Raw genomic sequence first — 22,916 nt, forward strand, 5'->3', positions numbered from 1 at the left:
TTTTTTTTGGGAATGAGTGGGTTAATAGAACATTCTGGATTTAACGTATCTTGATCAAATTATGAATATGCAGATATTTAGTACAGGACAGGTTAAAGGGGAACTCCACCGGTTTTACACATCAAAGTGTGTTTACTTTTGACCTGATAAAATTATCTTAAGTGAGGGATGAAAAAAATATGGATCTAAAAGTAAAATTATAGATGAGGAATTTAATAAGGAAATACCAAATTTAAAACCCAATAAGGCAGCAGGAGCAGATGGTTTTCCCTCAGAGTGGTACAAGGAAATGAAAGGTCTGCTGACCCCAGTAATGAGGGATACATTTAATCATGTACTTGAGACTGGTGTAACTGGTGTAATACCAAAAGAAGGTAAAGATAAAAAAAAAATAAAATTGAATGTGGAAGTTATAGGCTGATAAGTGTACTGAACTAAGATTGTAAGATTTTTACCCACATTTAGGCAAAAAGAATTGAAAAAATCCTCCCCCAGATATTAAGTCTAGATCAGACAGGTTTTATTCAGCAAAGGCAGACACAAGATAACATTTTCCGTACACTACATGTGATTGAACATATAGTGGAAAACAAACTCCAGTCAGTATTATTGGGACTTGATGCTGGAAAAGCTTTTGATCGGATCAACTTGGAATTATTTTCAATATTAAGTATTACAGAAATTTGGATTTCATCAGACTTTTATTAAAACTATTCAAACACTGTGTTATAGCCCAATGACAAGAATGAAAATAAATGGAGCCATATCAAACTCCTTCAGCCTGGAGAGAGGGACCAGACAGGGCTGTCCAATAAGGCTATCACTGTTTGCAATATTTATTGAAGCGTTAAGTCAGGGGATCACTCAGGATAATAATATTACAGGTATGAAAATGCTAGGTCAAGAACATAAAATTTCTTTATTCGTGGATGACATTTTAATCTACCTGTGAAACCCAGAGAGTTCATTTTTTAAACTATTTCAAATTCATTCTGATATTTTTAGTTCTGTGTCAGGCTATAAATTGAACATTCCAAGACCCAAATACTAAGTTTCAATTACAGGCCTTGCCGGAACACAAGCTCCAACATCCAAAAAGATTGGGATTTGGATTATGTGCGATATCTAGGAATAAACATCCTAAAAGAATCAACAACTTTGTAAGGCTTAAATTTTAACCCTTTAAGTCAGAAAATAAAGGAGTACATAAAGAGATGAAATTTAATTCCAATATTAAGTTTTGAGTCTCAAACTGAGTCAGTGAAAATGAATGTCTTGCCTAGGGTATTGTACTTGTTCCAATTGAAATAACTGATAAACAGTTCAACAAATGGGATAAATTGATATCATGGTACATCTGGCAAGGGAAAAAAACAAGGATTTCAAACTCTTTCCCTGCCTAAAGGACTATTATATATCGGCCCAAATGAGGAACTTGTTTTGTTGGTGCAATTCTGATTACCAAGATGGAAAGAAACTGAAGAGAACATGTCCGGGGAAGTTCCAATTCAGGCACAGTTAGGCGATAAAAGACTTATTAAAAACCTAATGAAGGTAATAGGTAATAGGTAACCTAAAAATAGGTAACAGGTAATAAGTGGATCAACTTATCTCTGAAAATATGGGTAAATATTGTCTCTAGGGGTGGCCTGCTTAAACAGATAAAGATTCTGAGTTGGTGCTCTCATGACCTTGACTTTATCCCGAGCAGATTGGATGTGAGCTACACGGGATGGGCTAATTGTTACTGATTTTTTTCAGGTACATCCTCACATAAATGGTCCTATGTTGGAGGGTCAAAAGGTGTTTGAAAACAACTTATTGAAAATATTTATTTTTTATTATTTTATTAGGGCAGATTCTGGGCTTAAAGTTATTTCAAGCCTATATAGGGGACTCCAGGAGGTTAAAATTGCAAGTACCATCTACATAGAACAAAAATGTTCTATGTAGATGTAGGGACACTAAGAGTTGCATTCCAGAGGAAGTCTGGACAAAATATTGTGAATCTCAATGGAGGATATGAAGCTCAGCCTCATGGAGAGTGTTTGGCTAAAAGAGTCCTAGTAGATACGTCATCACACTTGTTCAGAGGTCTTTCCACTCTCTTCCAGCTGCTGGAGGAAATGTGGCTCCCAGGAATCAGATCAATCAGAGTCGGTTGGAGCTGAAGACTACAAGTTTGAAAATGAAAAAAATCTGTGGAGTTAGAAAGAAATGAGCAATGATGAGAGAAGTGAGAAATGATTACCAGACCTCTGTAGCTTCTCATCTCTGCTTGAGGCTAGCAGCTCCAGGCGACATTAGCTACTACTGGCATAACACACCCGAATCCCCTGACTGAACTGTAGTGTGGGTAATGTAGGTACCAGGTTCTGACAAGGAAGAACAATGTGTGGAATAAAAAAGATACCTCTGGTTCTGTTACATAGATTTTTTTATCTAAACTGGTCATTGTCCGACAGTGTTATCAGATTGAAATGCTAAATCAGTGGAGCATTCTTTAAGATACATTTTAGTGTTGTAGAGTCTACAGTGTTTTGAGGTCAATTACGATGTCTGTCAGACATCAGTTCAGGAGTGAGGAAGGAAGGAAGAGAAGAGGTAGGCCTGAACAGGAAAACCCAGGGGACCAATGATGTATGGTGACAGAGGGCCTGAAATTTGGAGAGTTGAGGTGAGGGAATGGCTTAAATAGAGAGAGATAAAACAAATCTCTTGTTCTTAAAATAGAGTTAAAGAAAGCCTAAGAGCCCGGGCCTCAAGGTCAACAATAAACCAGTGCTCACTCTCAGGCCTTCCATAACACAGTGTATAATCACTTACAGCTGGTCAGTGAATCCCAGCTCAAGTCTGCTTTTTTTTCTCTAAAATGGCAAGGGAGGATCTCAAAGTCAATAATCAAATATGTAGTTCATTTACTACAATAAAGCCACACAACAAAAATAAATTCAACTGGAATGCCTTCTCCATTTCACGGTACATTTACATTAAATTAAACATGGTAAACTGAATCAAATTTCGATGTTTTTAATGAAGTCAATTTATACATTTTGCAATATGTCGATGATATGAGATTAGTTCTAAGATTCACAGTATTACAAATCAAAGTAGGGTGTTGAGTAGAGGTATTGAGTAGTTTCACTTTAAGTAGTTTGTAGTGGTATAGAATCAATGTTCTTTTATGCCAACGACTAAAAGTGCTATCCTTACCTGTCTAGAGCTTTTTCCTTGGTGCTGGTGTCATGTCTCAGTCATTGTTGCTGGTGGAGAATAAATAATGATTCGAGGCAGGAGGATGGAGGAGAGGGAGGCCCCAGACTCCCTTTATGTGAAATTCAGGGAGTCCTGTCACCTTCTCTTATTACATGTCATGTCCTTAACTCCCTGAGTGGACAAGCAGGTATCTTTGAGCGAATGAAAACAAACTCACACCTCTCCATAAAGAGGTACACCATGTACAGAACAGTATGTGTTGAGGATTATCAGCATGATTAACAGGATATCTGAGCCTGTGCTCAAGTGAATAAGATAATTGACCAAAGATGGAGCAGTATGCCGCCTCTATAATTAGACCACCTTTAACGCACTATACTGTATGATGCATATGGTCACACCTCAGGAGTTAAAATTAATCATCTTTGACACTGTCATATAAAAATGTCACTGTCACTGACTGATGACTGATGAACACAACAGAGATTTAGTTTAAAGCCATTTCATAAAAGCTTTTACACCTGCTGCTCCCTGCAGTAGACATTCCTCTGCTGCACAAAACAAAATACATATGAAATATCCAGCAGAAGCAACAGTGATAATTTGGAATAGGTAAAGTTTTGCCTATAACAATGAGCAACAATGAGCAACAATGAGCACCAGAATGGTTGAACACACTAAGAAAAGAGCACCAGAGATTCATCAACAGAAAATCCAGAGAGGATGATGTAACCCCTCAAAGTCATATTTGGTTCGACAATAACCACTTAAAGATGGGACAAATTTTACAGCTTACAAATTTAATTGGGATCAACCATACATACCTACTATAGGTGCATACAGTAATTATTCAGTACAGTTAATTGCATTAGTGAACCCCGCCCAGAAAAGCTACTTTAACTGTCAGTTGTACTTCTGTACTCAATCCCCTGATCTACACAAGATCAAGTTAAAATACTGTATCAGGACTAAAATTATAATAATTAACTATATTTATGTATTTCATTCCCTTCTCAAAAAGTGCTTTACAAAAGACAGTAAAAAGGAGGTAAAACAGACACAAAAGAGCACGCAATATTTAAAGGAAAGGAAAATATAAAGGCAGAACACAATATAAAAAATAAAACACTCAAAACACAAAATAAGATTTTGAAGTCTCTAAGTTGCTGATACTGTATGATGACCAACAATAGGTGTCCGCTGTGAGGGCCCAGATATGTTGCTAAATGCTGAATTTGAATAACTTTCCCCAGTTTATATTTTACTTCATATGTGAGATGAGAATGTACATTTGTCATGACATAAATCTAAATCATGTTTCCTTCAATGAGTAGAAGTTTGATCTATGAGGTCAGTGTTATCTTCACTCGGTCTTTAGCAGAGGCATGGAATCTCTCACTTCCATTTGGCACCCTGACGCCGGCTGTCAGTAACAGGTCTGGGGAAGTTATCAGAATGGAAATAATCTCAGCACTTGTCAGCAGCTGTTGACCCTCTTTTTATCTCTTAACCTTTGAAGGGGCTGTGATTATTGGTGCTAGTGACTGGCTGTGCATTACAGTTTCTATACGTAATTACAATGTATGTTGTATAAATTGTTAGTTCAGTTTTATAAGTTAGAAATCATTACATGTGATTACATAGTGGGCCAAGTCAAAAAAACTGAAAAAACAAAAGGTACATGCAACACAAATCAGTAAGCTTTATGAATAGCACCTAAGGGTGAGTGGTTGGTGGGTTTATGCTTGTTTTTGGAGCAAAACGTCAATAACTGTTGATGAAGTAGATTTCAAAGATATTAGAATTAAGACTGGAAGTAAAACCTGCAATAAAGCTGAAGCAGCTCAGCTTAGACTCAGACTCCACAGAGGAGAGGCATTTTAAATGGGACATAAAAATTTGATGGGCTGTGGGATATACCTGTCACTCTCAGTATATTTATGGGAGGCAGAACTCAGTGTGAGGCCATCATCTGCTGCAGCTATCCTTGATGCAGGCAAAGGCAGGATCCTGAAAGCCTCTGTGGCTGTTCTTCTCAATCAGTGCAGGGTTCTCAGCAGGAATTTCACACAGTTATCTTTGTCCTCAAAGACACAATGCCATGTCAACAGGATTGTAACTGAGGGGCCAGCTTTCACAAGCTGCTGCTTGATAATGGGAGAAGGCTTCCACAGTGACCTTGGCATCACATTGGCGCACGTCATGCAGGCACAACCCTCTATTGTGTGTCATCATTACTGCCTTTCAGTGAATCTCAAGCATGTCACCTGTGGCAGACCTCTGTCTGTATTGCCTCGCACTTGTCGCCTGGATAATCGCACAGACTAATGTTCTTTATTTAGACCGACCCACTTGGTATCTGGTGGCTGTTTATATTACCACAAACTCCAGTCTATGATAACTAAACACAATATGTTACCCATGCCTCACTGTGACTTTACTTAAGCCCTCTGTGTAATTGAGACCCATTCATGGCATACTTCTCTAAAATATATCCCCATATATTTTCTGCATCTTCCTTTGTGTTTACACAACAAGACTAGTAGTTTACATTTATGGAAATAACTGTATTATTGTAAACCATGCAAAGAATGTGAATTTATCCTTTTGAGATGTTTTTTTCTGGTGCTACGTGAAAAAGCCTTGATTATACTGTCTTTCTTGATCTTAACTAATTTATTTTTTTAACATTATATCTTTTGTAAATGCAAAAATATATTTAAGTAGAGTTTGATGATTTTGAAATTATTTAGCACATTTATAATAAAACAGAAACATAACTTTCAATTTAACCTCTGGATTTTAGTCATATCTATTTTTTTGTATGCCTCTACTTGCTTTAATTGTTTTTAATTTTTATTTTTAATTATATATATATATATATATATTCAGTTTTCTTTATTTTTTGTTTATATTGGCATTTGTTCAATGATAAATAACACCTGTTTGTCCACATTTTTTTTTACTATTACATCACTGATTGTGATTTATGTGATATTTGATTGACCTGCCTGATAAAAAAGAAAAGAAAAATGGTTTTACCAATGAATACTTAAAGTAAAATTAGAAATTGGACATCCTAAAATTCAGCATATGACTACATTTACAACATCTATTTAAAATCATATAATGTTTAAACACATTTGAACAGTTTTGAACAGCATCAGTCTTGCATGTCCTAAGTAAGGATGCTTCTGTTTAATACAACATGCATTGTTCCTGTAACAGAAGCACACTTAAGGGATGATGAGAAAAGAATTCCTCCCCGTGTCTATTTAAAGATTGAGTCGTGTTCCCCTGGCTGCTTGAGGATACCTATGATTAATCACTGCTCTGGAGCTCCTAATATGGCCTCGTCAGGAGACCCCATCACTGATAAGACTCTGACCTGCTGATTTCTATATTGCTCTCCGCCACTCATTAACCCCCTCCCTTCATGTACCCCCAACCCATGTCAGACACAATAACATTCCTGGGCACTGAAAGGCTCCTCCATATTTGGCAGAGGGGCTTCGTTTATAAAGAGAACTCATGGTGAAACACCCAATAGGTCGCCATTCTATCTCAAGGTAAGGTGCGAGGACAATGGCTTGCAACACTTTGACACTGATGCATTACCTGTGCTGGCATGGACTGTAGAATTATCTCATTATTTTCCATTACTTCTTTCTACAGGACCATTACACCTCAGTCTCCTCAGTAGGGATTGGTAAGGTAAGAGCATCTGAAAAATGAAAATGTGTTTGATTTAAATACAGCAAATTTTATGTGGAAAGAAAAAAAAACCCATCATGATATGATAAATTAAATCAAATAAACAACAGATTCTAAATTGGCATATACATTCTTTCTGTGCTGCATTTGCCTTTAGCTAAATGAATACATAATATGGTTGAACTGTAAATGAGATTTTTTTTTGTTTGTTTTTTTTTGTAGAAAAGGTGAAAAATGGGTGACGCTGCCATGAAAGAGTTTGGGGCAGCAGCCCCGTACCTGAGGAAGTCAGATAAGGAGCGTCTGGAGGCCCAGACTCGTATCTTTGATATGAAGAAGGAGTGCTTCGTTCCTGACCATGATGAGGAGTTTGTGAAGGCATCCATCGTCAGCCGTGAGGGAGATAAAGTCACCGCTCAGACTGAAAAAGGGAAGGTCAGTGAGCTGCCCTGGATGCAACTGGTTTCCTAACTAAGACACAGGAGTGATGAAAGAAAAGATTAAGGCACATTTGTCCTTTCGTGATACATAGCAAAGCAACAACAGACAACCAAAGATTCCTGAGCAAGGAGGTATTGTGTTGCTGTACTCCAAACTACGCTGCATTACATACTTACTACATACATACAACATGCATTAAAAGCTTGTTTTATTTTCAAAAGATAATTGTAACAAATGGTAACAAAGTCAGTTTGATATATTTTACAAAAGGCACCCTTAATATTTAATGGTCGCTGTAATTTTGCAAAATGACCAACATTGCAATTTCTGTTTTCAGACTGTCACAGTGAAGGAGTGTGATGTACACCCTCAGAACCCACCAAAGTTTGATAAAATTGAAGACATGGCGATGTTCACCTTCCTCCATGAGCCAGCTGTGCTGTTTAACCTCAAAGAGCGTTATGCAGCATGGATGATCTATGTGAGTTGAAAGCTTTTAAAACAATGTGAAGCAAAGTAAAGGCTAAATACACCCAAAACATGGTGTAAATGTTCCCTTTCTTTTGTCTACATTCATATTTCAAATCAAAATTAACCAAAGTGCATTATGCCTGATATAAATGATCCATCGGTTTGCCTGCTTTCTCCTTCTCAGACCTACTCTGGGCTGTTCTGTGTGACTGTCAACCCCTACAAGTGGCTGCCAGTCTACAACAAAGAGGTGGTTGTTGCCTACAGAGGAAAGAAGAGGACTGAAGCTCCTCCTCATATCTTCTCCATCTCTGACAATGCCTACCAGTACATGCTAACTGGTATTTGAACTTCAGTTATCATATGCTCACATAAAATTCAAATTCCGAGGAAGCCTGTACTTTTAAGTGATCCTTTCTTTTCTTTTTTTAGACAGAGAAAATCAGTCAATTCTTATCACGTGAGTTTGGTTTTTATGACTTTATGTGATTGCAGTTCAGTGGTTCAATGTGATGAGAATTATATAGTCAGAGGCATCACATAGCTCCCTGTAAAATATTGTTGCTGGTTTTTCTGAGTTTTTGTTGATGCATGCCAGTTAACATAAGTAATTTATCTTATTATTTGATGTGGAATATTTATAGTGGCTAATAGTTGAGCATGTTCACACTGTATTGGAATAGACAACGAACATAAACATTAAATCATGTACATTGTGGAACATGATTTAATGGAAAGAAGTAAACAAATATGGAAATAACATCCCCTTGAACAGTTTTTATGCAGTCTGGTTCAGTTTGAAGTAAGTCATCCATGTTGGCAATACATGTCACTAACTGCAATAGGCCAATGCAGTACAATTATTAGGGCTGCAAGCACCAACTGTTTTTATTATCAATTAATCTGCCAATTATTTTCTCAGTTAATTTATTTATTGAATAATCATTTAGTTTATAAAATATCATGAATTGTCTGGTCAACAGTACAAAATCCAAAAGTACTGAGTTTACAGTTCACATTTGAGAAGCTGGCACCAGTGAATTTTGGCATTTTTGCTTCATAAATTACTTAATCAATAATGCAAATTGCTGCAGATTCATTTACGATTAATCAACAAGTCAAGTAATCAACTGATGGTTTCAGCTCTTATAGTTAATATTAAAAAGAATAAGTTATTAATCTGATTATGGATAGTCACAGTGGCAGCTTCTGGAAATTACATGTATACTTGAGAAAAGGTGTATCACCATTTACTGACTGCAATAATCTTTGTCCACTTTGAATATTTACAGCAGCATCAATTTACCTACATTCTGGTTAACTGATCAAGACCTGGTTAGAATGTATGCTGCCTAGTTGTCATCTTATCAAAATAATTCAATTTGTGTCTTCAGTGGAGAGTCTGGTGCTGGGAAGACTGTCAACACCAAGAGAGTCATCCAGTACTTTGCCAGCATTGCAGCTGGAAGTGGAAAAAAGGACACAGGCGCAGAAAAGAAGGTTTCTACTTTTTTCCTTTAAAGACACATTGTATAAGTGTTTATACATTTCAACAAATGTTGCACTGTTGTACTATTTCAGGGCACGCTTGAGGATCAAATCATCCAGGCTAACCCAGCTTTAGAGGCCTTTGGTAATGCTAAGACCATCAGGAATGACAACTCTTCCAGATTTGTAAGTTTCTGTCTGTAATATAATTGCCTTTTGTGCTCATTGTACAGTATTTTATTGTGGGATTTTTTTTCTCAGGGCAAATTCATCCGAATTCACTTTGCTGCTAGTGGAAAACTGGCATCGGCTGATATTGAGACATGTAAGTATACATTATATACATTCATCTGGTTTGCTGTCTTCATCGCAATGTTCACCTTCCTACCGACCTTCATAATACAAATGTCTTTACAGATTTGCTGGAAAAGTCCCGTGTCACCTTTCAGCTTAAGGCTGAGAGAGATTACCACATCTTCTATCAGATTCTGTCTCAGAAGAAACCTGAGCTGCTTGGTAAATGAAAACAAGTGATTTTTATACCAGTGACTACTGCAAGTTGAAATGCTGCTTCATCTCTAACATAAAAAACATTTTTGTTTTTCTTTTAAGAGATGCTGCTCATTACCAACAATCCCTACGACTACGCCTTCATCTCCCAAGGAGAGACAACTGTAGCCTCCATAAATGATGCTGAAGAGCTGATGGCCACTGATGTGAGTAAAGGACCATATTGTCTGTTTACAAAACAACAGCTCACATAAGCAGTTATAATATGTGGTATCAGTTGAATTTGCACATTTCACTATTCTAGACTTAGACCATGATGAGTTTACTGAAATGTAATGGTTTTGTTAATGGGAGTTGTTGGAAAAAACAGACAAGTGATGTTGCTCTGGCTTCCTACATGGTATTTTACATCTAGCTGTCAGCTTTGGATCCTGAAATTTTATGTCTTCTCAGATGTCAACTTTGGTTTAATGTGTGATCATAGAGGCTCAGAGGGCAAATACTATCTTGTCCCACCCTGCTGTCACTCTGCACTGTAAACCTTGATACAGCATAAAAATACAATGACATATCCAATATAAAACCCCTATTCTCAATCCAGGAAGCCTTTGATGTGCTGGGCTTCACTCAAGAAGAGAAGAATGGCATTTACAAGCTGACTGGTGCCATCATGCACTACGGTAACATGAAGTTCAAGAACAAGCAGCGTGAGGAGCAGGCAGAGGCTGATGGCACTGAAGGTGAAAAAGGCTCTCTAAAGCTCTGACACATGACAAACAAGATTTAAAACATGTCAGGATTCATCAGGATTTGATACTCACTGGGAGATTTTATATTCTATATTATATATTCATATTATATATGTATTTTCTCAGATGCTGACAAAGTAGCTTATCTGATGGGCATGAACTCTGCTGACCTCATCAAAGGTCTCTGTCACCCAAGAGTCAAAGTAGGAAATGAGTGGGTCACCAAGGGACAAAATGTCCAGCAGGTAAGAGGGAAAGTGGAGGGTTGAATTTCGGTCCTGGTTGATTTGGTGACACCTGTGGTCACTGGTGGTAACTGCAAGTGTGGTTTATACAACAGCAAACCCTCTCTGATCAGTTATTTTATCAGTAATGAAACCTAAGAGCATCTGGTCTATCTGTTGTCAGCCAAACAAACAAAAATTGGAGGTAGGCATAGGTAGACAATTTTAATACATGGCAGGATTGGCACACTCTGCCATGAGCAATGAAAACTACTATATAGAAGGGTAATTACAAAATGTAAATAATTGAATGGCCATTGCTGAAATAAAAATAACTTGAAGGAAACAGCACTGAGTTTTCATGAAGGATTATTTACTGGATTTCTTTTTTAGGTCTACTATGCTATTGGTGCACTGTCTAAGTCAGTGTATGAGAAGATGTTTTTGTGGATGGTAGTCCGTATTAACCAATCCCTGGACACCAAGCAGCCTCGCCAGTACTTCATTGGTGTACTAGACATCGCTGGATTTGAGATCTTTGATGTGAGCTCTGTCTATTATTTGTAGGCAAAGATTTAAACTCCTCTTTTTCACTCTGATGCATACAATAAAGAGGTGAGTGTGAAAATGACTACGCTGTTATCCACTTTACATTATAGTTCAACACCTTTGAGCAGCTGTGCATCAACTTCACCAATGAAAAACTGCAACAGTTTTTCAACCACCACATGTTTGTACTGGAGCAGGAAGAGTACAAGAAAGAGGGCATTGAATGGACTTTCATAGATTTTGGTATGGACTTGCAGGCCTGTATTGACCTGATTGAAAAGGTGAGAGACTCTGATGTAATGTTCAGTCACAATTAAGATGAATTACAATTTTTTTCTAACCACTCATATTTTGGTCTCCTCAGCCCATGGGTATCATGTCCATCCTTGAAGAGGAGTGCATGTTCCCCAAAGCCAGTGATTCTACCTTTAAAGCTAAACTCTATGACAACCACCTGGGAAAATCCAACAACTTCCAGAAGCCTAGAATTGTCAAAGGGAGACCAGAGGCTCATTTTGCCCTGGTTCACTACGCTGGAACTGTTGATTATAATATCAACAACTGGCTGGTGAAAAACAAGGATCCTCTGAATGAGACTGTTGTTGCACTGTACCAGAAATCTAATCTTAAGATGCTCGCAAACCTCTTTGCAAATTATGCTGGAACTGACTCAGGTAAGAATAAACCAGCCCAAACTCCAAAGAAAAACAATAGTATAGGTTGTAAATTCAGTCCTCAAAAACAACCTATAGTTTTGTTTGAGTGACTGATGCCATCTAGTGGCTGTAGTAATTCTGACCCAGAGAAGTGATGCAGTTCAGGTTACGTCTATATAACGTGACAAATTGGATGGATGGCTAGATAGGTAGATGGCAAAAAGTGGACTTAGCTGCAGGAGATCGTTGTTCGCTTTACATTTCTAACCATGAGTCGGGACTGTTTTTTAAAACCATAACTACGATTGTGATGTATTTACTGTTGCCATGACAATGAAAGTTGCTTAATATTAAGTATGTAGTAACTTTAACCCACATCGTGTTTCAAGTGATCATTTTAACCCAAACCATGATCTTTCCCTAATCCTAATGAAGTGGATTTTGTGCCTAAATCTAACCAGACCTTAAAGAGGACCTATTAAGCTCATTTCCAGCTCTAAATTTTATTTTTGGACTCCACTAGAGTAGCTTTGCATGATTCACAGTTCAAAAAACTCCTTATTTATCTTTACTGACCCTTTATGCACCTCCTTAGTATACACTGTGTCTCTTTACAGTCCATTTGAGCTCTTGTCTCTTTAAGGCCCCCCTCCCGATGAGCCCACTCTGTTCTGATCGATCAGCTTTACATATCAGAGTCGTGTTAAGTTACTGCTGATGCAAATCCAACATTTCCTGCTTTATTGCTTAAAATTAAAAGCTTTTAAATGACTAAATAAAGGGAACAACAATATATGGAGATATTTGGAGCTCTTTGTTCAGTGGATCAGTTAGAAATAATGAAGGGAGGAATAGTACAAGCAGACACAGCCACAATGATAATGATGTTTAGTGAAGAGCTGCAGATGACCAGCACACCTCCAACAGGTAAACTACTTATTTTACTTTGCTGTGCTGTATAATGGAATCATGGCTCAGTGGTGACTACCCTTAAAACAATGGAAAAATGCCATAATGTTAGCGGAGTGGGGCAGTGAACTTGTGCTATGCTTTGAGCAGATGTCCATACAAAGAAATCCATCATGAACCAATATCAGCTTGGGCTGAAAGTAGAAAAAACTGTTGGAAACTTAGCGTTCAAAGCAGTCTAAAGCTAGTTCTTTTTGCTCACAGCAATTACTTCGACAACGTTTACCATCGGCCACTTTTGACATGAACATTCGACAATGTGACATTATATATATGCCTGAAAATAAGAAAAAGCATAATAGGTCCCCTTTAACCGCAGCTTTTTCACACCATAAAACATAATTATTTTATAACAGTAATTTGTAACGGTTTTAGAAAGCACAGACAAATTATGTCGTCCTGCTAATTACTGCCAATAGAGGCAGCATATTAGAAAACCCTCCTATGGGTTGTTCTGGAGTGCGTAGTGCAATCGACCCATGGGGTCATTTAATTATAAGGACATGTTTGAATAAACTGAATGTACTGCATTAACCTGGGAGTATCTATAATTTATTAGTTTACTCACAGATGTCTATTACCAATGGCAAGATTGAATTATTTATGCCTGTGTCTGTTAATGCAGTCTAATTAGTTGCACTCTTGTTTACTAGCAGATGGTGGAAAGGGTAAGGGAGGAAGCAAGAAGAAGGGTTCATCCTTCCAGACCGTGTCTGCTTTGCACAGGGTTGGTATAAACACATAAATATGTGTGAGTGGCTGCTTCACATGGAAATCAATGACTGAGACTTAATTTTCAATGGATACCTGAGAGATTAGTCACAATGATCACCTAAATAGGTTGCTAAACACACTGTTAAATTACTTAACTTCACAGGAGAACCTGAACAAGCTGATGACCAACTTGAGGTCTACTCACCCTCACTTTGTACGCTGCATCATCCCCAATGAGACCAAGACTCCTGGGGCTATGGAGAACCCTCTGGTGATGCACCAGCTGCGCTGTAACGGTGTGCTGGAAGGCATTAGGATCTGCAGAAAGGGCTTCCCCAACAGAATCCTCTATGGAGATTTCAAACAGAGGTATTTATCAGATATAAAGATAGGAGACATATTAAAAGAAAAACATCAAATCTGTTGGTAACACATAGGGCAACCACAAACTACTGCCACAGCTTCGAGGTGACTTGGCGTAGATTTTCAAAGTCTGTTGCTCTCTGCTGGAGGAATAGACACTATTCTACCAAAAGATATTCCTGCATATTCTGCAGAGAGGGCTTCCCCAACAGGATCTTATATGGAGATTTGAAACAGAGGTGTTACCTCATATTAAGTGTTAAATCATATAATTCCAAAAGAAAATGCAAGTATTATTCTCAAATACATTTTATCTTTTATTTTCCAGATATCGCATCCTGAATCCTGCTGCCATTCCTGAGGGTCAGTTCATTGACAGCAAGAAGGGAGCAGAGAAACTTCTTGGGTCTTTGGATATTGACCACAACCAATACAAGTTTGGACACACTAAGGTAATTAATGAAGGGCCAAATCCAAAGCAATGCACATTTCTGATCTACACAAAGTTTACCAGTTTAAAGCTACATTGTCCCAAGAGTGTAACCCCTCATTTGTTGAACACATGCATAACAGCTAGCGGATATTTACATGATGTTCACATCTCCTGAAGGTATTCTTCAAGGCTGGTCTTCTTGGGCAACTGGAAGAGATGAGAGATGACCGTTTATCACTCATCATCACTGGAATCCAAGCTAGATCAAGAGGTCTACTGGCAAGAGTGGAATTCCAGAAGATTGTTGAAAGGAGGTTGGATGAATCAGGACTTTAAAATGGGCTAAAAGAAAAGTAATTGTAATGATTTCATTTTGCTGTTAGTTGTACAGTAATTAAAACTTTGGTTGATCTTTGACAGGGATGCACTACTGGTAATCCAGTGGAACATCCGTGCCTTCATGGGGGTCAAGAATTGGCCCTGGATGAAGCTCTTCTTCAAGATCAAACCTCTGCTGAGATCTGCTGAAGCAGAAAAGGAGATGGCCAACATGAAGGAAGAATTCCTGAAGTTGAAAGAAGCTTATGCAAAGTCTGAAGCTCGAAGGAAGGAACTAGAGGAGAAAATGGTCTCTCTTCTCCAAGAGAAGAATGACCTGCAGCTGCAAGTTCAGGCCGTAAGTTTGATGACTGCATTCCTGATGGTTTTAAATTATAATCATTATATGCAAAATAATGTATACATTATCATATGTAATATGACTTATCATGTGTGATTAACTCAATTATCATTTCAAATTAGGAGCAAGATAATCTTGCTGATGCAGAGGAAAGATGTGAAGGGCTGATCAAACACAAAATTCAGACGGAGGCAAAAGCCAAAGAGTTATCTGAGAGACTGGAGGATGAGGAGGAGATGAATGCTGAACTGACTGCTAAGAAGAGGAAGCTGGAAGACGAGTGTTCTGAGTTAAAGAAGGACATCGATGACTTAGAGTTAACTCTGGCTAAAGTGGAGAAAGAGAAGCATGCCACTGAAAACAAGGTATGACAACTACTCTGCTCTTTGTATTTCTCTTAACTGTAAGTGCATGTATGGGAAACAGGTTTGTAACCCTTCAGTACACTTTTCTATAATCCTCATTTCTCCATTTGCAGGTGAAGAACCTGGTTGAGGAGATGGCTGCTCTGGATGAAATCATTGCCAAGTTGACCAAGGAAAAGAAAGCCTTACAAGAAGCTCATCAGCAAACGCTGGATGACCTGCAGAGTGAAGAAGACAAAGTCAATACTCTGACCAAGGCCAAGGCTAAGCTGGAACAACAAGTGGATGATGTATGTATTTCAATGAATGTGTTTAAAAAGGTCTATCACTGTTCCTTGCATGTTGGAGAAAATGGTTTGACTTTCTGCAATGAACTTGTCCAGCTTGAAGGTTCCCTGGAACAAGAGAAGAAGATCCGCATGGATCTTGAGAGAGCAAAGAGAAAGCTGGAGGGTGACTTAAAGCTGACCCATGAGAGCCTCATGGACCTGGAGAATGACAAGCAACAGCTCGAAGAGCATCTGAAAAAGTAAGCACACCATTATATGAACAGTATGTCTATATTTCATAAAGTAGAGAAAAGCTCTACAGATACAGACAATATAAATTTGCAGTTGACCTAACTCTTCCTAATTTCCTGACAGGAAAGACTTTGAACTCAACCAGCTCAATAATAAAATAGAGGATGAGCAGGCCACTGCCATTCAACTTCAAAAGAAACTGAAAGAGCTTCAGGTAATGAATAACTCATATACAAACTTGGTTAAGCCCTCAACAATAAGTAGCGACTAAATAATTCTGCCTTAACAGGCTCGCATTGAGGAGCTGGAGGAAGAGCTTGAGGCAGAGCGAGCTGCCAGAGCCAAGGTGGAAAAGCAGAGAGCAGACCTGTCCAGAGAGCTGGAGGAGATCAGTGAGAGGCTGGAGGAGGCTGGTGGAGCAACAGTAGCCCAGATTGAGATGAACAAGAAGAGGGAGGCTGAGTTCCAGAAACTCCGCAGAGACCTTGAAGAGGCCACTCTGCAGCATGAAGCCACCTCTGCCACACTGAGGAAGAAACAAGCTGACAGTGTTGCTGACCTGGGGGAGCAGATCGACAACCTGCAGAGAGTCAAGCAGAAACTGGAGAAGGAGAAGAGTGAGCTCAGACTGGAACTGGATGATGTGGTCTCCAATATGGAACATATTGTGAAGACAAAGGTTGGCTAAATTGACAAGCAATTTCTTGCTAATGTTGATACAACACAGATATGTGGGTATTTGGGATATAATGGGTACATTTAGAAATGTTTTCTGTGATGTGATTTATTTCAATTCAGACAAATCTGGAGAAGACATGCAGGACTCTGGAAGATCAGATGAATGAATACAAGTCCAAGTTTGAAGAAGCTCAACGCTGCATCAATGACTTCAATATGCAAAAAGCAAAGCTTCAAACGGAAAATGGTATATTTTTTGCTTTAATACAAAACCAGGCATGATATTATTGTTTTATCTTTTTTACTTGCCTGCTTGATTTAATTGACAGGACCATATACAGAACATGTTTTATCACTATAATCAAACTTAAGCTTTTAAAACATGAAAAACCAATGAGTGGGAAAAATAGACACAATTTCTCATAAAAGTTCACTTCTGGGTGACGCAGGATTTGTTAAGACATTGACAATAACATGTTGCCTTTGACCAAAATACTAGGTGAGCTCTCAAGGCAGCTGGAGGAGAAGGATTCCTTGGTTTCTCAACTGACAAGAGGAAAAATGTCCTACACTCAACAGATTGAAGACCTTAAAAGACAATTGGAAGAAGAGACCAAGGTGAAGTTTCAGTACACAGTGACAGCAATGCGCATGTTATTTCTAACTGATATATATCATAGTTTTAATCATTCATACACATTTTTTTAAAAACAGGCAAAGAGTGCCCTGGCCCATGCAGTGCAGTCCTCTCGTCATGACTGTGACCTGCTCAGGGAGCAGTATGAGGAGGAGCAGGAGGCCAAGGCTGAACTGCAGCGCGGCATGTCCAAGGCCAACTCTGAGGTGGCTCAGTGGAGAACTAAGTACGAAACTGATGCCATCCAGAGGACTGAGGAACTGGAGGAGGCCAAGTAAGACAGTTTGAGATCTAATTCATAATTTAATCTGTAACTCCTAAAGAGACATTTTATTTCATCTAGCAGATCAGCTTTTTGTTTGTATTATGTTCCTACTAAAATGTAAGACGAACAAAAAGTTTGTCTGTTAGATGACTGAGCAGCCAGTCATAGTGGTTGAAGTCATTAGAATTTATCCAACAAACACACATGCAGGATCATTAAATGATTTCAATGATTGGTTCCTTAAGGAAAAAGCTGGCTCAGCGTCTGCAGGATGCTGAGGAGGCGGTTGAAGCAGTGAATGCTAAATGTTCTTCTCTGGAGAAGACCAAACACAGACTGCAGAATGAGATTGAAGATCTCATGGTGGATGTGGAGAGGTCTAATGCTGCTGCTGCTGCTCTGGACAAGAAGCAAAGAAACTTTGACAAGGTGAAGAATTTGGCAATGTTGATGTCTTTTATAGCCTTTTAAGACACTATTTTCCAGTAGCGCTCTGCTTCACATTTTTGGAGCTGCCCAGTAAAACTACAGAATGCAAGGTAGCTCCACTGAAGCAGCTATGGGTTAAGTTCCCACTGTTGGTTGTTAAAGTCATAATGTGCAGGATTTTAATATTTAGGACTTTGGCGCCCCATGGTGGTCATATCAAAAAAGACACGTTGCAGACTGATGAATGGACTGAGAATACTGGCTGCATAAACTCCCCAGCATACTTACTTTTCTACAGAAAAAAACAAACAAACTTGTAATCCTTCTGTCCAACACATCTATTTAACACCTAGAGCACTGAGTTAATTTTTAAAGGTTGGTGTGGATTTTTACAATATGTGCAGTTTCACTCAATAATAGAAAAAATATTTTACACAAGATGATATCACCCAGTCTGTAGTCTTTTCTCCATTCACCTGGTACATGTACACTTATTGCTGGCTATTCTATTAATTGTAGGTCCTGTCTGAGTGGAAACAGAAGTATGAAGAGTCTCAGTGTGAGCTGGAGAGCTCTCAGAAGGAGGCCAGGGCTCTGAGCACTGAGCTCTTCAAACTGAAGAACTCCTATGAAGAATCTCTGGATCATCTGGAGACCATGAAGAGAGAGAACAAGAACTTACAGGGTAAGATCTAATGCCACAGTTTGTGTCAAGGTTTCTGTAGACATACTTTATAAAGTTAATTGTGAATCTTTTTTAATCACCCTGCTTGACATTCCACAGAGGAGATTTCTGACCTCACTGAGCAACTCGGTGAGGGTGGAAAGAGCATCCATGAACTGGAGAAATTACGGAAACAACTGGAACAGGAGAAGAGTGAGATCCAGTCTGCTCTTGAGGAAGCGGAGGTACAGGCCCTCTTTGATGAATAATACAGGAGTATTATTATATTATATTAGAGTAACAGTGTCTGCTGCTTTGTATAACTGTGTACCCTCCTGTCCATCAGGCCTCCCTGGAGCATGAAGAGGGTAAGATTCTAAGAGCCCAGCTGGAGTTCAATCAAGTTAAAGCTGATATTGAACGCAAACTTGCTGAGAAAGATGAGGAGATGGAGCAGTCCAAGAGGAACCTGCAGAGGACTATAGACACCCTGCAGAGCTCTCTTGAAGCTGAGTGTCGCAGCAGAAATGAGGCGCTACGTCTGAAGAAGAAAATGGAGGGAGACCTCAATGAGATGGAGATCCAGCTAAGCCAGGCCAACAGGCAGGCAGCTGAGGCCCAGAAACAACTTAAATCTGTTCATGCACACCTGAAGGTAAATTAGAAAGACAAAGGCTCAGTTTCTTAAGATATTTCAAATTCTAATTGATTATAAACATGAATGTCATTGATGTCATCCCATTAAGGATTGCCAAATTCAGCTGGATGACTCTGTTCGGGCCAATGATGATCTTAAAGAGAACATCGCAATTGTTGAGAGACGCAACAATCTGATTCAGGCTGAATTGGAGGAATTGAGGGCTGCTCTCGAACAAACTGAGAGAAGCCGCAAACTTGCTGAGCAAGAGCTGCTGGATGTTAGTGAGAGGGTGCAGCTACTGCACTCACAGGTGAGCCCACATCATTTATTGCAACACAACCACAGACTTACTTTTCTTGGACATTGAAGAACTAAAAGACTGTCTAACACAGCTTTTCTCATATTCTCAAATGTCAAACATATGTAGAACACTGGCCTGATAAACCAGAAGAAGAAACTGGAGATTGATGCTTCCCAGCTTCAAACTGAAGTGGAGGAAGCGGTGCAGGAGTGCAGAAATGCTGAAGAGAAGGCCAAGAAGGCTATTACTGATGCTGCCATGATGGCAGAGGAGCTGAAGAAAGAGCAGGACACCAGCGCTCACCTGGAGCGTATGAAGAAGAACATGGAGCAAACCATCAAAGACCTGCAACACCGTCTGGATGAAGCTGAACAGATTGCCATGAAGGGAGGCAAGAAGCAAGTGCAGAAGCTCGAGGCCAGAGTAAGAGTTTCCACTAAAGAAATATCACAAATTGTTTGGAAAGGCATCTGTAGGACTAACATAAACTTTATTTTTATAAAGCTGCATTATCTCATTTTGGCCACAAGGGGCAGAAGTCCAAAACAAGGTGACAGATGTAGCACTGACATATTATTGCCCTATAAATTTGTTGCTGGTAAACACTGCCCACTTAGTCATCCAGCAGACATGGAACAACGTCATCATCCCATTGCCATGTTTCTGGCCACCTCACAAATACAGTACATGTGTGTTCACAATTCATTGGCCTTTAAGCTTTTGGTTTGGTCTCTACCAACCCCTAGAAAAAATATTAGGGCCTTTAGTTTAATAGATATTCTACTTTCTTCAACAAGAAGTTGCTTTCTGTATTTTAATAATGGGCAGGTGGGTTTATCAGGGCTACGACTGTAGCTGAGACTGAACTATGCCATAAAACCAAAACAATGAGCTAAAATTGGCCAAAAGGGTCTGGAGCGCTACAGAATTGGATGATAATTCTGCAGGGGTTTGTCACTACACATGACCTTAAGTTATTATTCGCTCCTTGTAAACCAGTGAATGATAAATGCTTTTCTGATGTTTTCAGGTGAGGGAGCTTGAGAATGAGGTGGAGTCGGAGCAGAAGAAGAGCAGCGAAGCAGTGAAGGGAATCCGTAAATATGAGAGACGCATCAAGGAGCTCACATACCAGGTGATTTTTTTTTAACGACCCATAACCTATACAAATAGCCACAACTGTGTGTGTTTTCATACAATGTATAATATTTATAGGCATCTTTATACTCTGCTGACAAATGTCCCTTCATACATGGACGTTTTTATGTTCAGCTATACCTTCTTTTCCAAAGTTCATTTTTTGGTCAAAATTAAGATGCCAATTGAAGAGAATATCTCTTATTGAACTTGTGAGTCTCTTTCCTATTCCCTTGATTTATCTAGACTGAGGAAGATCGCAAGAATGTTACACGTCTCCAGGATCTGGTTGACAAACTGCAGCTGAAAGTCAAAGCCTACAAGAGATCAGCTGAGGAGGCTGTAAGTTTGGGCTGCGTCTCATTTGTGATGTGTGCTCTTCATTAATTTAAATGTACTTTTCTATGCATGTGAATGTGATCAAAATTATGTAGTATGTATTTTACATGTATTGTATGTAAAATTACATACAATATATGTAAAATTACAATGTATGTAATGTAATGTGATCAAAATTACATTCTGATCACACATTACAATATATTAAATTACATTTTTTTTTAAAATGCTACTTAAACAGTAACTGTTTTGACTTTTGGCCAGAAAATATCTCAACTTCCTCCATGACTTGTTTTAGACAAAATCTTATATTTCTCAATTGACAGGTTATAGATGGGTTTATAGTCCACATGGCCTTAGGTAAACACCCTCAGGTCCATTGCCTCTTGTATTAATATAATATTGTGGTCTGTGTTTTCCTTCAATCCTATAGGAGGAGCAGGCAAATACTCATCTGAGCAAGTTCCGTAAACTGCAGCATGAGCTGGATGAAGCTGAAGAGAGAGCTGACATTGCTGAGTCTCAGGTCAACAAGCTGCGTGCCAAGAGCCGTGATGTGGGGTCAAAGGTAAGAGGCTCTGCTAGATTTCAACACAAAACTTCATATACTCTCCTACTGCCTTCACAAAAATGCACTTTTTCACAATTTTCATCATAATCATCATTATCATGTTATCATGTTTTATTTGTAATGCAAAATCCATAATTACAGCGTTCATCATTCATAATGGAACCAAACAAATCAGACCAGAGTCTTTGTGCAGATTGATTTTATTTCAATTAGGTTAGTCATTATGGGTTTGGTAAGTAAAATTAGTGCAATATGATGTAGGTTAGTGGAAAATCAATTTTTGGCATCATCAATTTTCATCATAATGATAACTACAATGATTGAATGTTTTTGGGAGAGGACGGCCCTTAAAATGGCGATTCCATTACATTAATGATAGTTACATAATATATACTGTTCCAAGTTAACATACCAAACAATTTTGTTAGATGGAACACTCACTTTTTGTTAAAACATGATATCTTCATATTTGTGAACAGTTACCATAATTAGCTCTCATGCAGTCACTAGAACATGTTAACATTATGGCTGTTTTGGCATACATACCCACATCTTTGTTAGCCATCTAGTTTGAAGATAAATGTCTTCATGTATCTTTAATTAGGCTTGAATCACAATTTTTTTCAAACGATCTATTTTATGATAAGGTCAATGAGTGATTTATTATTCTGTAAGTTAGGCTTTGTCATTTTGGAAGGGGTAACAAATAAAAAAACCCACAATGGCTTGAAAATACAAGATTAAACTAGCACATTTTGAAATAATGTGTCCAAGCCAACATTGTAAAGTAAGGAAATGCAGATAGTGAAATAAATGTTATTCAAGTTAAATTATTATCACAATCACTATAACGTCTTAAACGGAAGAGCAATCATTTCAGGCCAGAATCTAGTTGTGGTTTACTACCTTGATTAACACGTGTTGAGTCTTGTTGGTCTTCTGTCACTAATGTGTCTCTCTTTGTCTACTTTCTTATCATTATTCATCACAGAAAGGGCTAGATGAGGAGTGAAACTCACAGACGGCCACCTAAGACCTTTGGGATCTCCTGTGGTTTAGTCCCATCTGTCTCCAAAGTAACTCTGTAGAATAAAGCAAAAGTGCATTGAAATTACAGTGTAGTGTCCTCATTTATTTCAAGCAGGTAAAGTTCTCCACATCAAATTTCATCTCAGAGGCAGAGGGCTAATAAT

At 38.5% G+C, this 22,916-nt stretch overlaps 1 protein-coding gene and 1 long non-coding RNA gene across 3 annotated transcripts; one reads left to right on the forward strand and one right to left on the reverse strand.

Moving 5' to 3' along the window:
* Window positions 1-505: 505 nt before the first annotated feature.
* On the reverse strand, window positions 506-6,562 carry LOC137193656 (uncharacterized). Its single transcript, XR_010930867.1, has 2 exons — window positions 3,214-6,562; window positions 506-2,199 (listed from the first exon to the last, which is right to left on the reverse strand). It is a non-coding gene; the product is annotated as an uncharacterized lncRNA (long non-coding RNA).
* A 138-nt stretch (window positions 6,563-6,700) lies between these two features.
* Window positions 6,701-22,839, forward strand: LOC137193650 (myosin-7). Of its 2 annotated transcripts, none has more exons than XM_067604930.1 (39): window positions 6,701-6,785; window positions 6,892-6,930; window positions 7,153-7,365; window positions 7,709-7,852; window positions 8,027-8,183; window positions 8,275-8,302; window positions 9,237-9,342; window positions 9,424-9,516; window positions 9,592-9,655; window positions 9,748-9,846; window positions 9,943-10,046; window positions 10,442-10,580; window positions 10,716-10,834; window positions 11,207-11,356; window positions 11,473-11,643; window positions 11,727-12,036; window positions 13,641-13,714; window positions 13,865-14,070; window positions 14,393-14,516; window positions 14,675-14,811; window positions 14,918-15,173; window positions 15,299-15,541; window positions 15,655-15,831; window positions 15,925-16,070; window positions 16,186-16,276; window positions 16,352-16,741; window positions 16,861-16,987; window positions 17,240-17,358; window positions 17,455-17,651; window positions 17,888-18,071; window positions 18,591-18,756; window positions 18,856-18,980; window positions 19,082-19,390; window positions 19,482-19,685; window positions 19,803-20,099; window positions 20,707-20,811; window positions 21,060-21,155; window positions 21,586-21,720; window positions 22,715-22,839. In XM_067604930.1, the coding sequence occupies exons 3-39, from the start codon at window positions 7,165-7,167 to the stop codon at window positions 22,733-22,735; spliced, it is 5,814 nt and encodes a 1,937-aa protein (XP_067461031.1). In that variant the 5' UTR covers window positions 6,701-6,785; window positions 6,892-6,930; window positions 7,153-7,164; the 3' UTR covers window positions 22,736-22,839. The 2 variants fall into 2 exon arrangements, with proteins under 2 accessions (XP_067461031.1, XP_067461032.1); XM_067604931.1 differs by having other exon boundaries at window positions 13,644-13,714.
* The last annotated feature ends 77 nt before the right edge of the window (window positions 22,840-22,916 follow it).

Source organism: Thunnus thynnus, chromosome 12, assembly GCF_963924715.1.
Source record: "Thunnus thynnus chromosome 12, fThuThy2.1, whole genome shotgun sequence".
In the NCBI taxonomy this organism is placed as follows: domain Eukaryota; kingdom Metazoa; phylum Chordata; class Actinopteri; order Scombriformes; family Scombridae; genus Thunnus; species Thunnus thynnus.

Bases quoted from the DNA above. Each gene is read 5' to 3' on its own strand.
- LOC137193650 (XM_067604930.1), top strand. From the start codon at position 7,165: ATGGGTGACGCTGCCATGAAAGAGTTTGGGGCAGCAGCCCCGTACCTG. The intron at 9,343-9,423 runs GTTTCTACTTTT...GTACTATTTCAG, and splicing joins ACACAGGCGCAGAAAAGAAG to GGCACGCTTGAGGATCAAAT. The intron at 16,277-16,351 runs GTAATGAATAAC...CTGCCTTAACAG, and splicing joins AGAAACTGAAAGAGCTTCAG to GCTCGCATTGAGGAGCTGGA.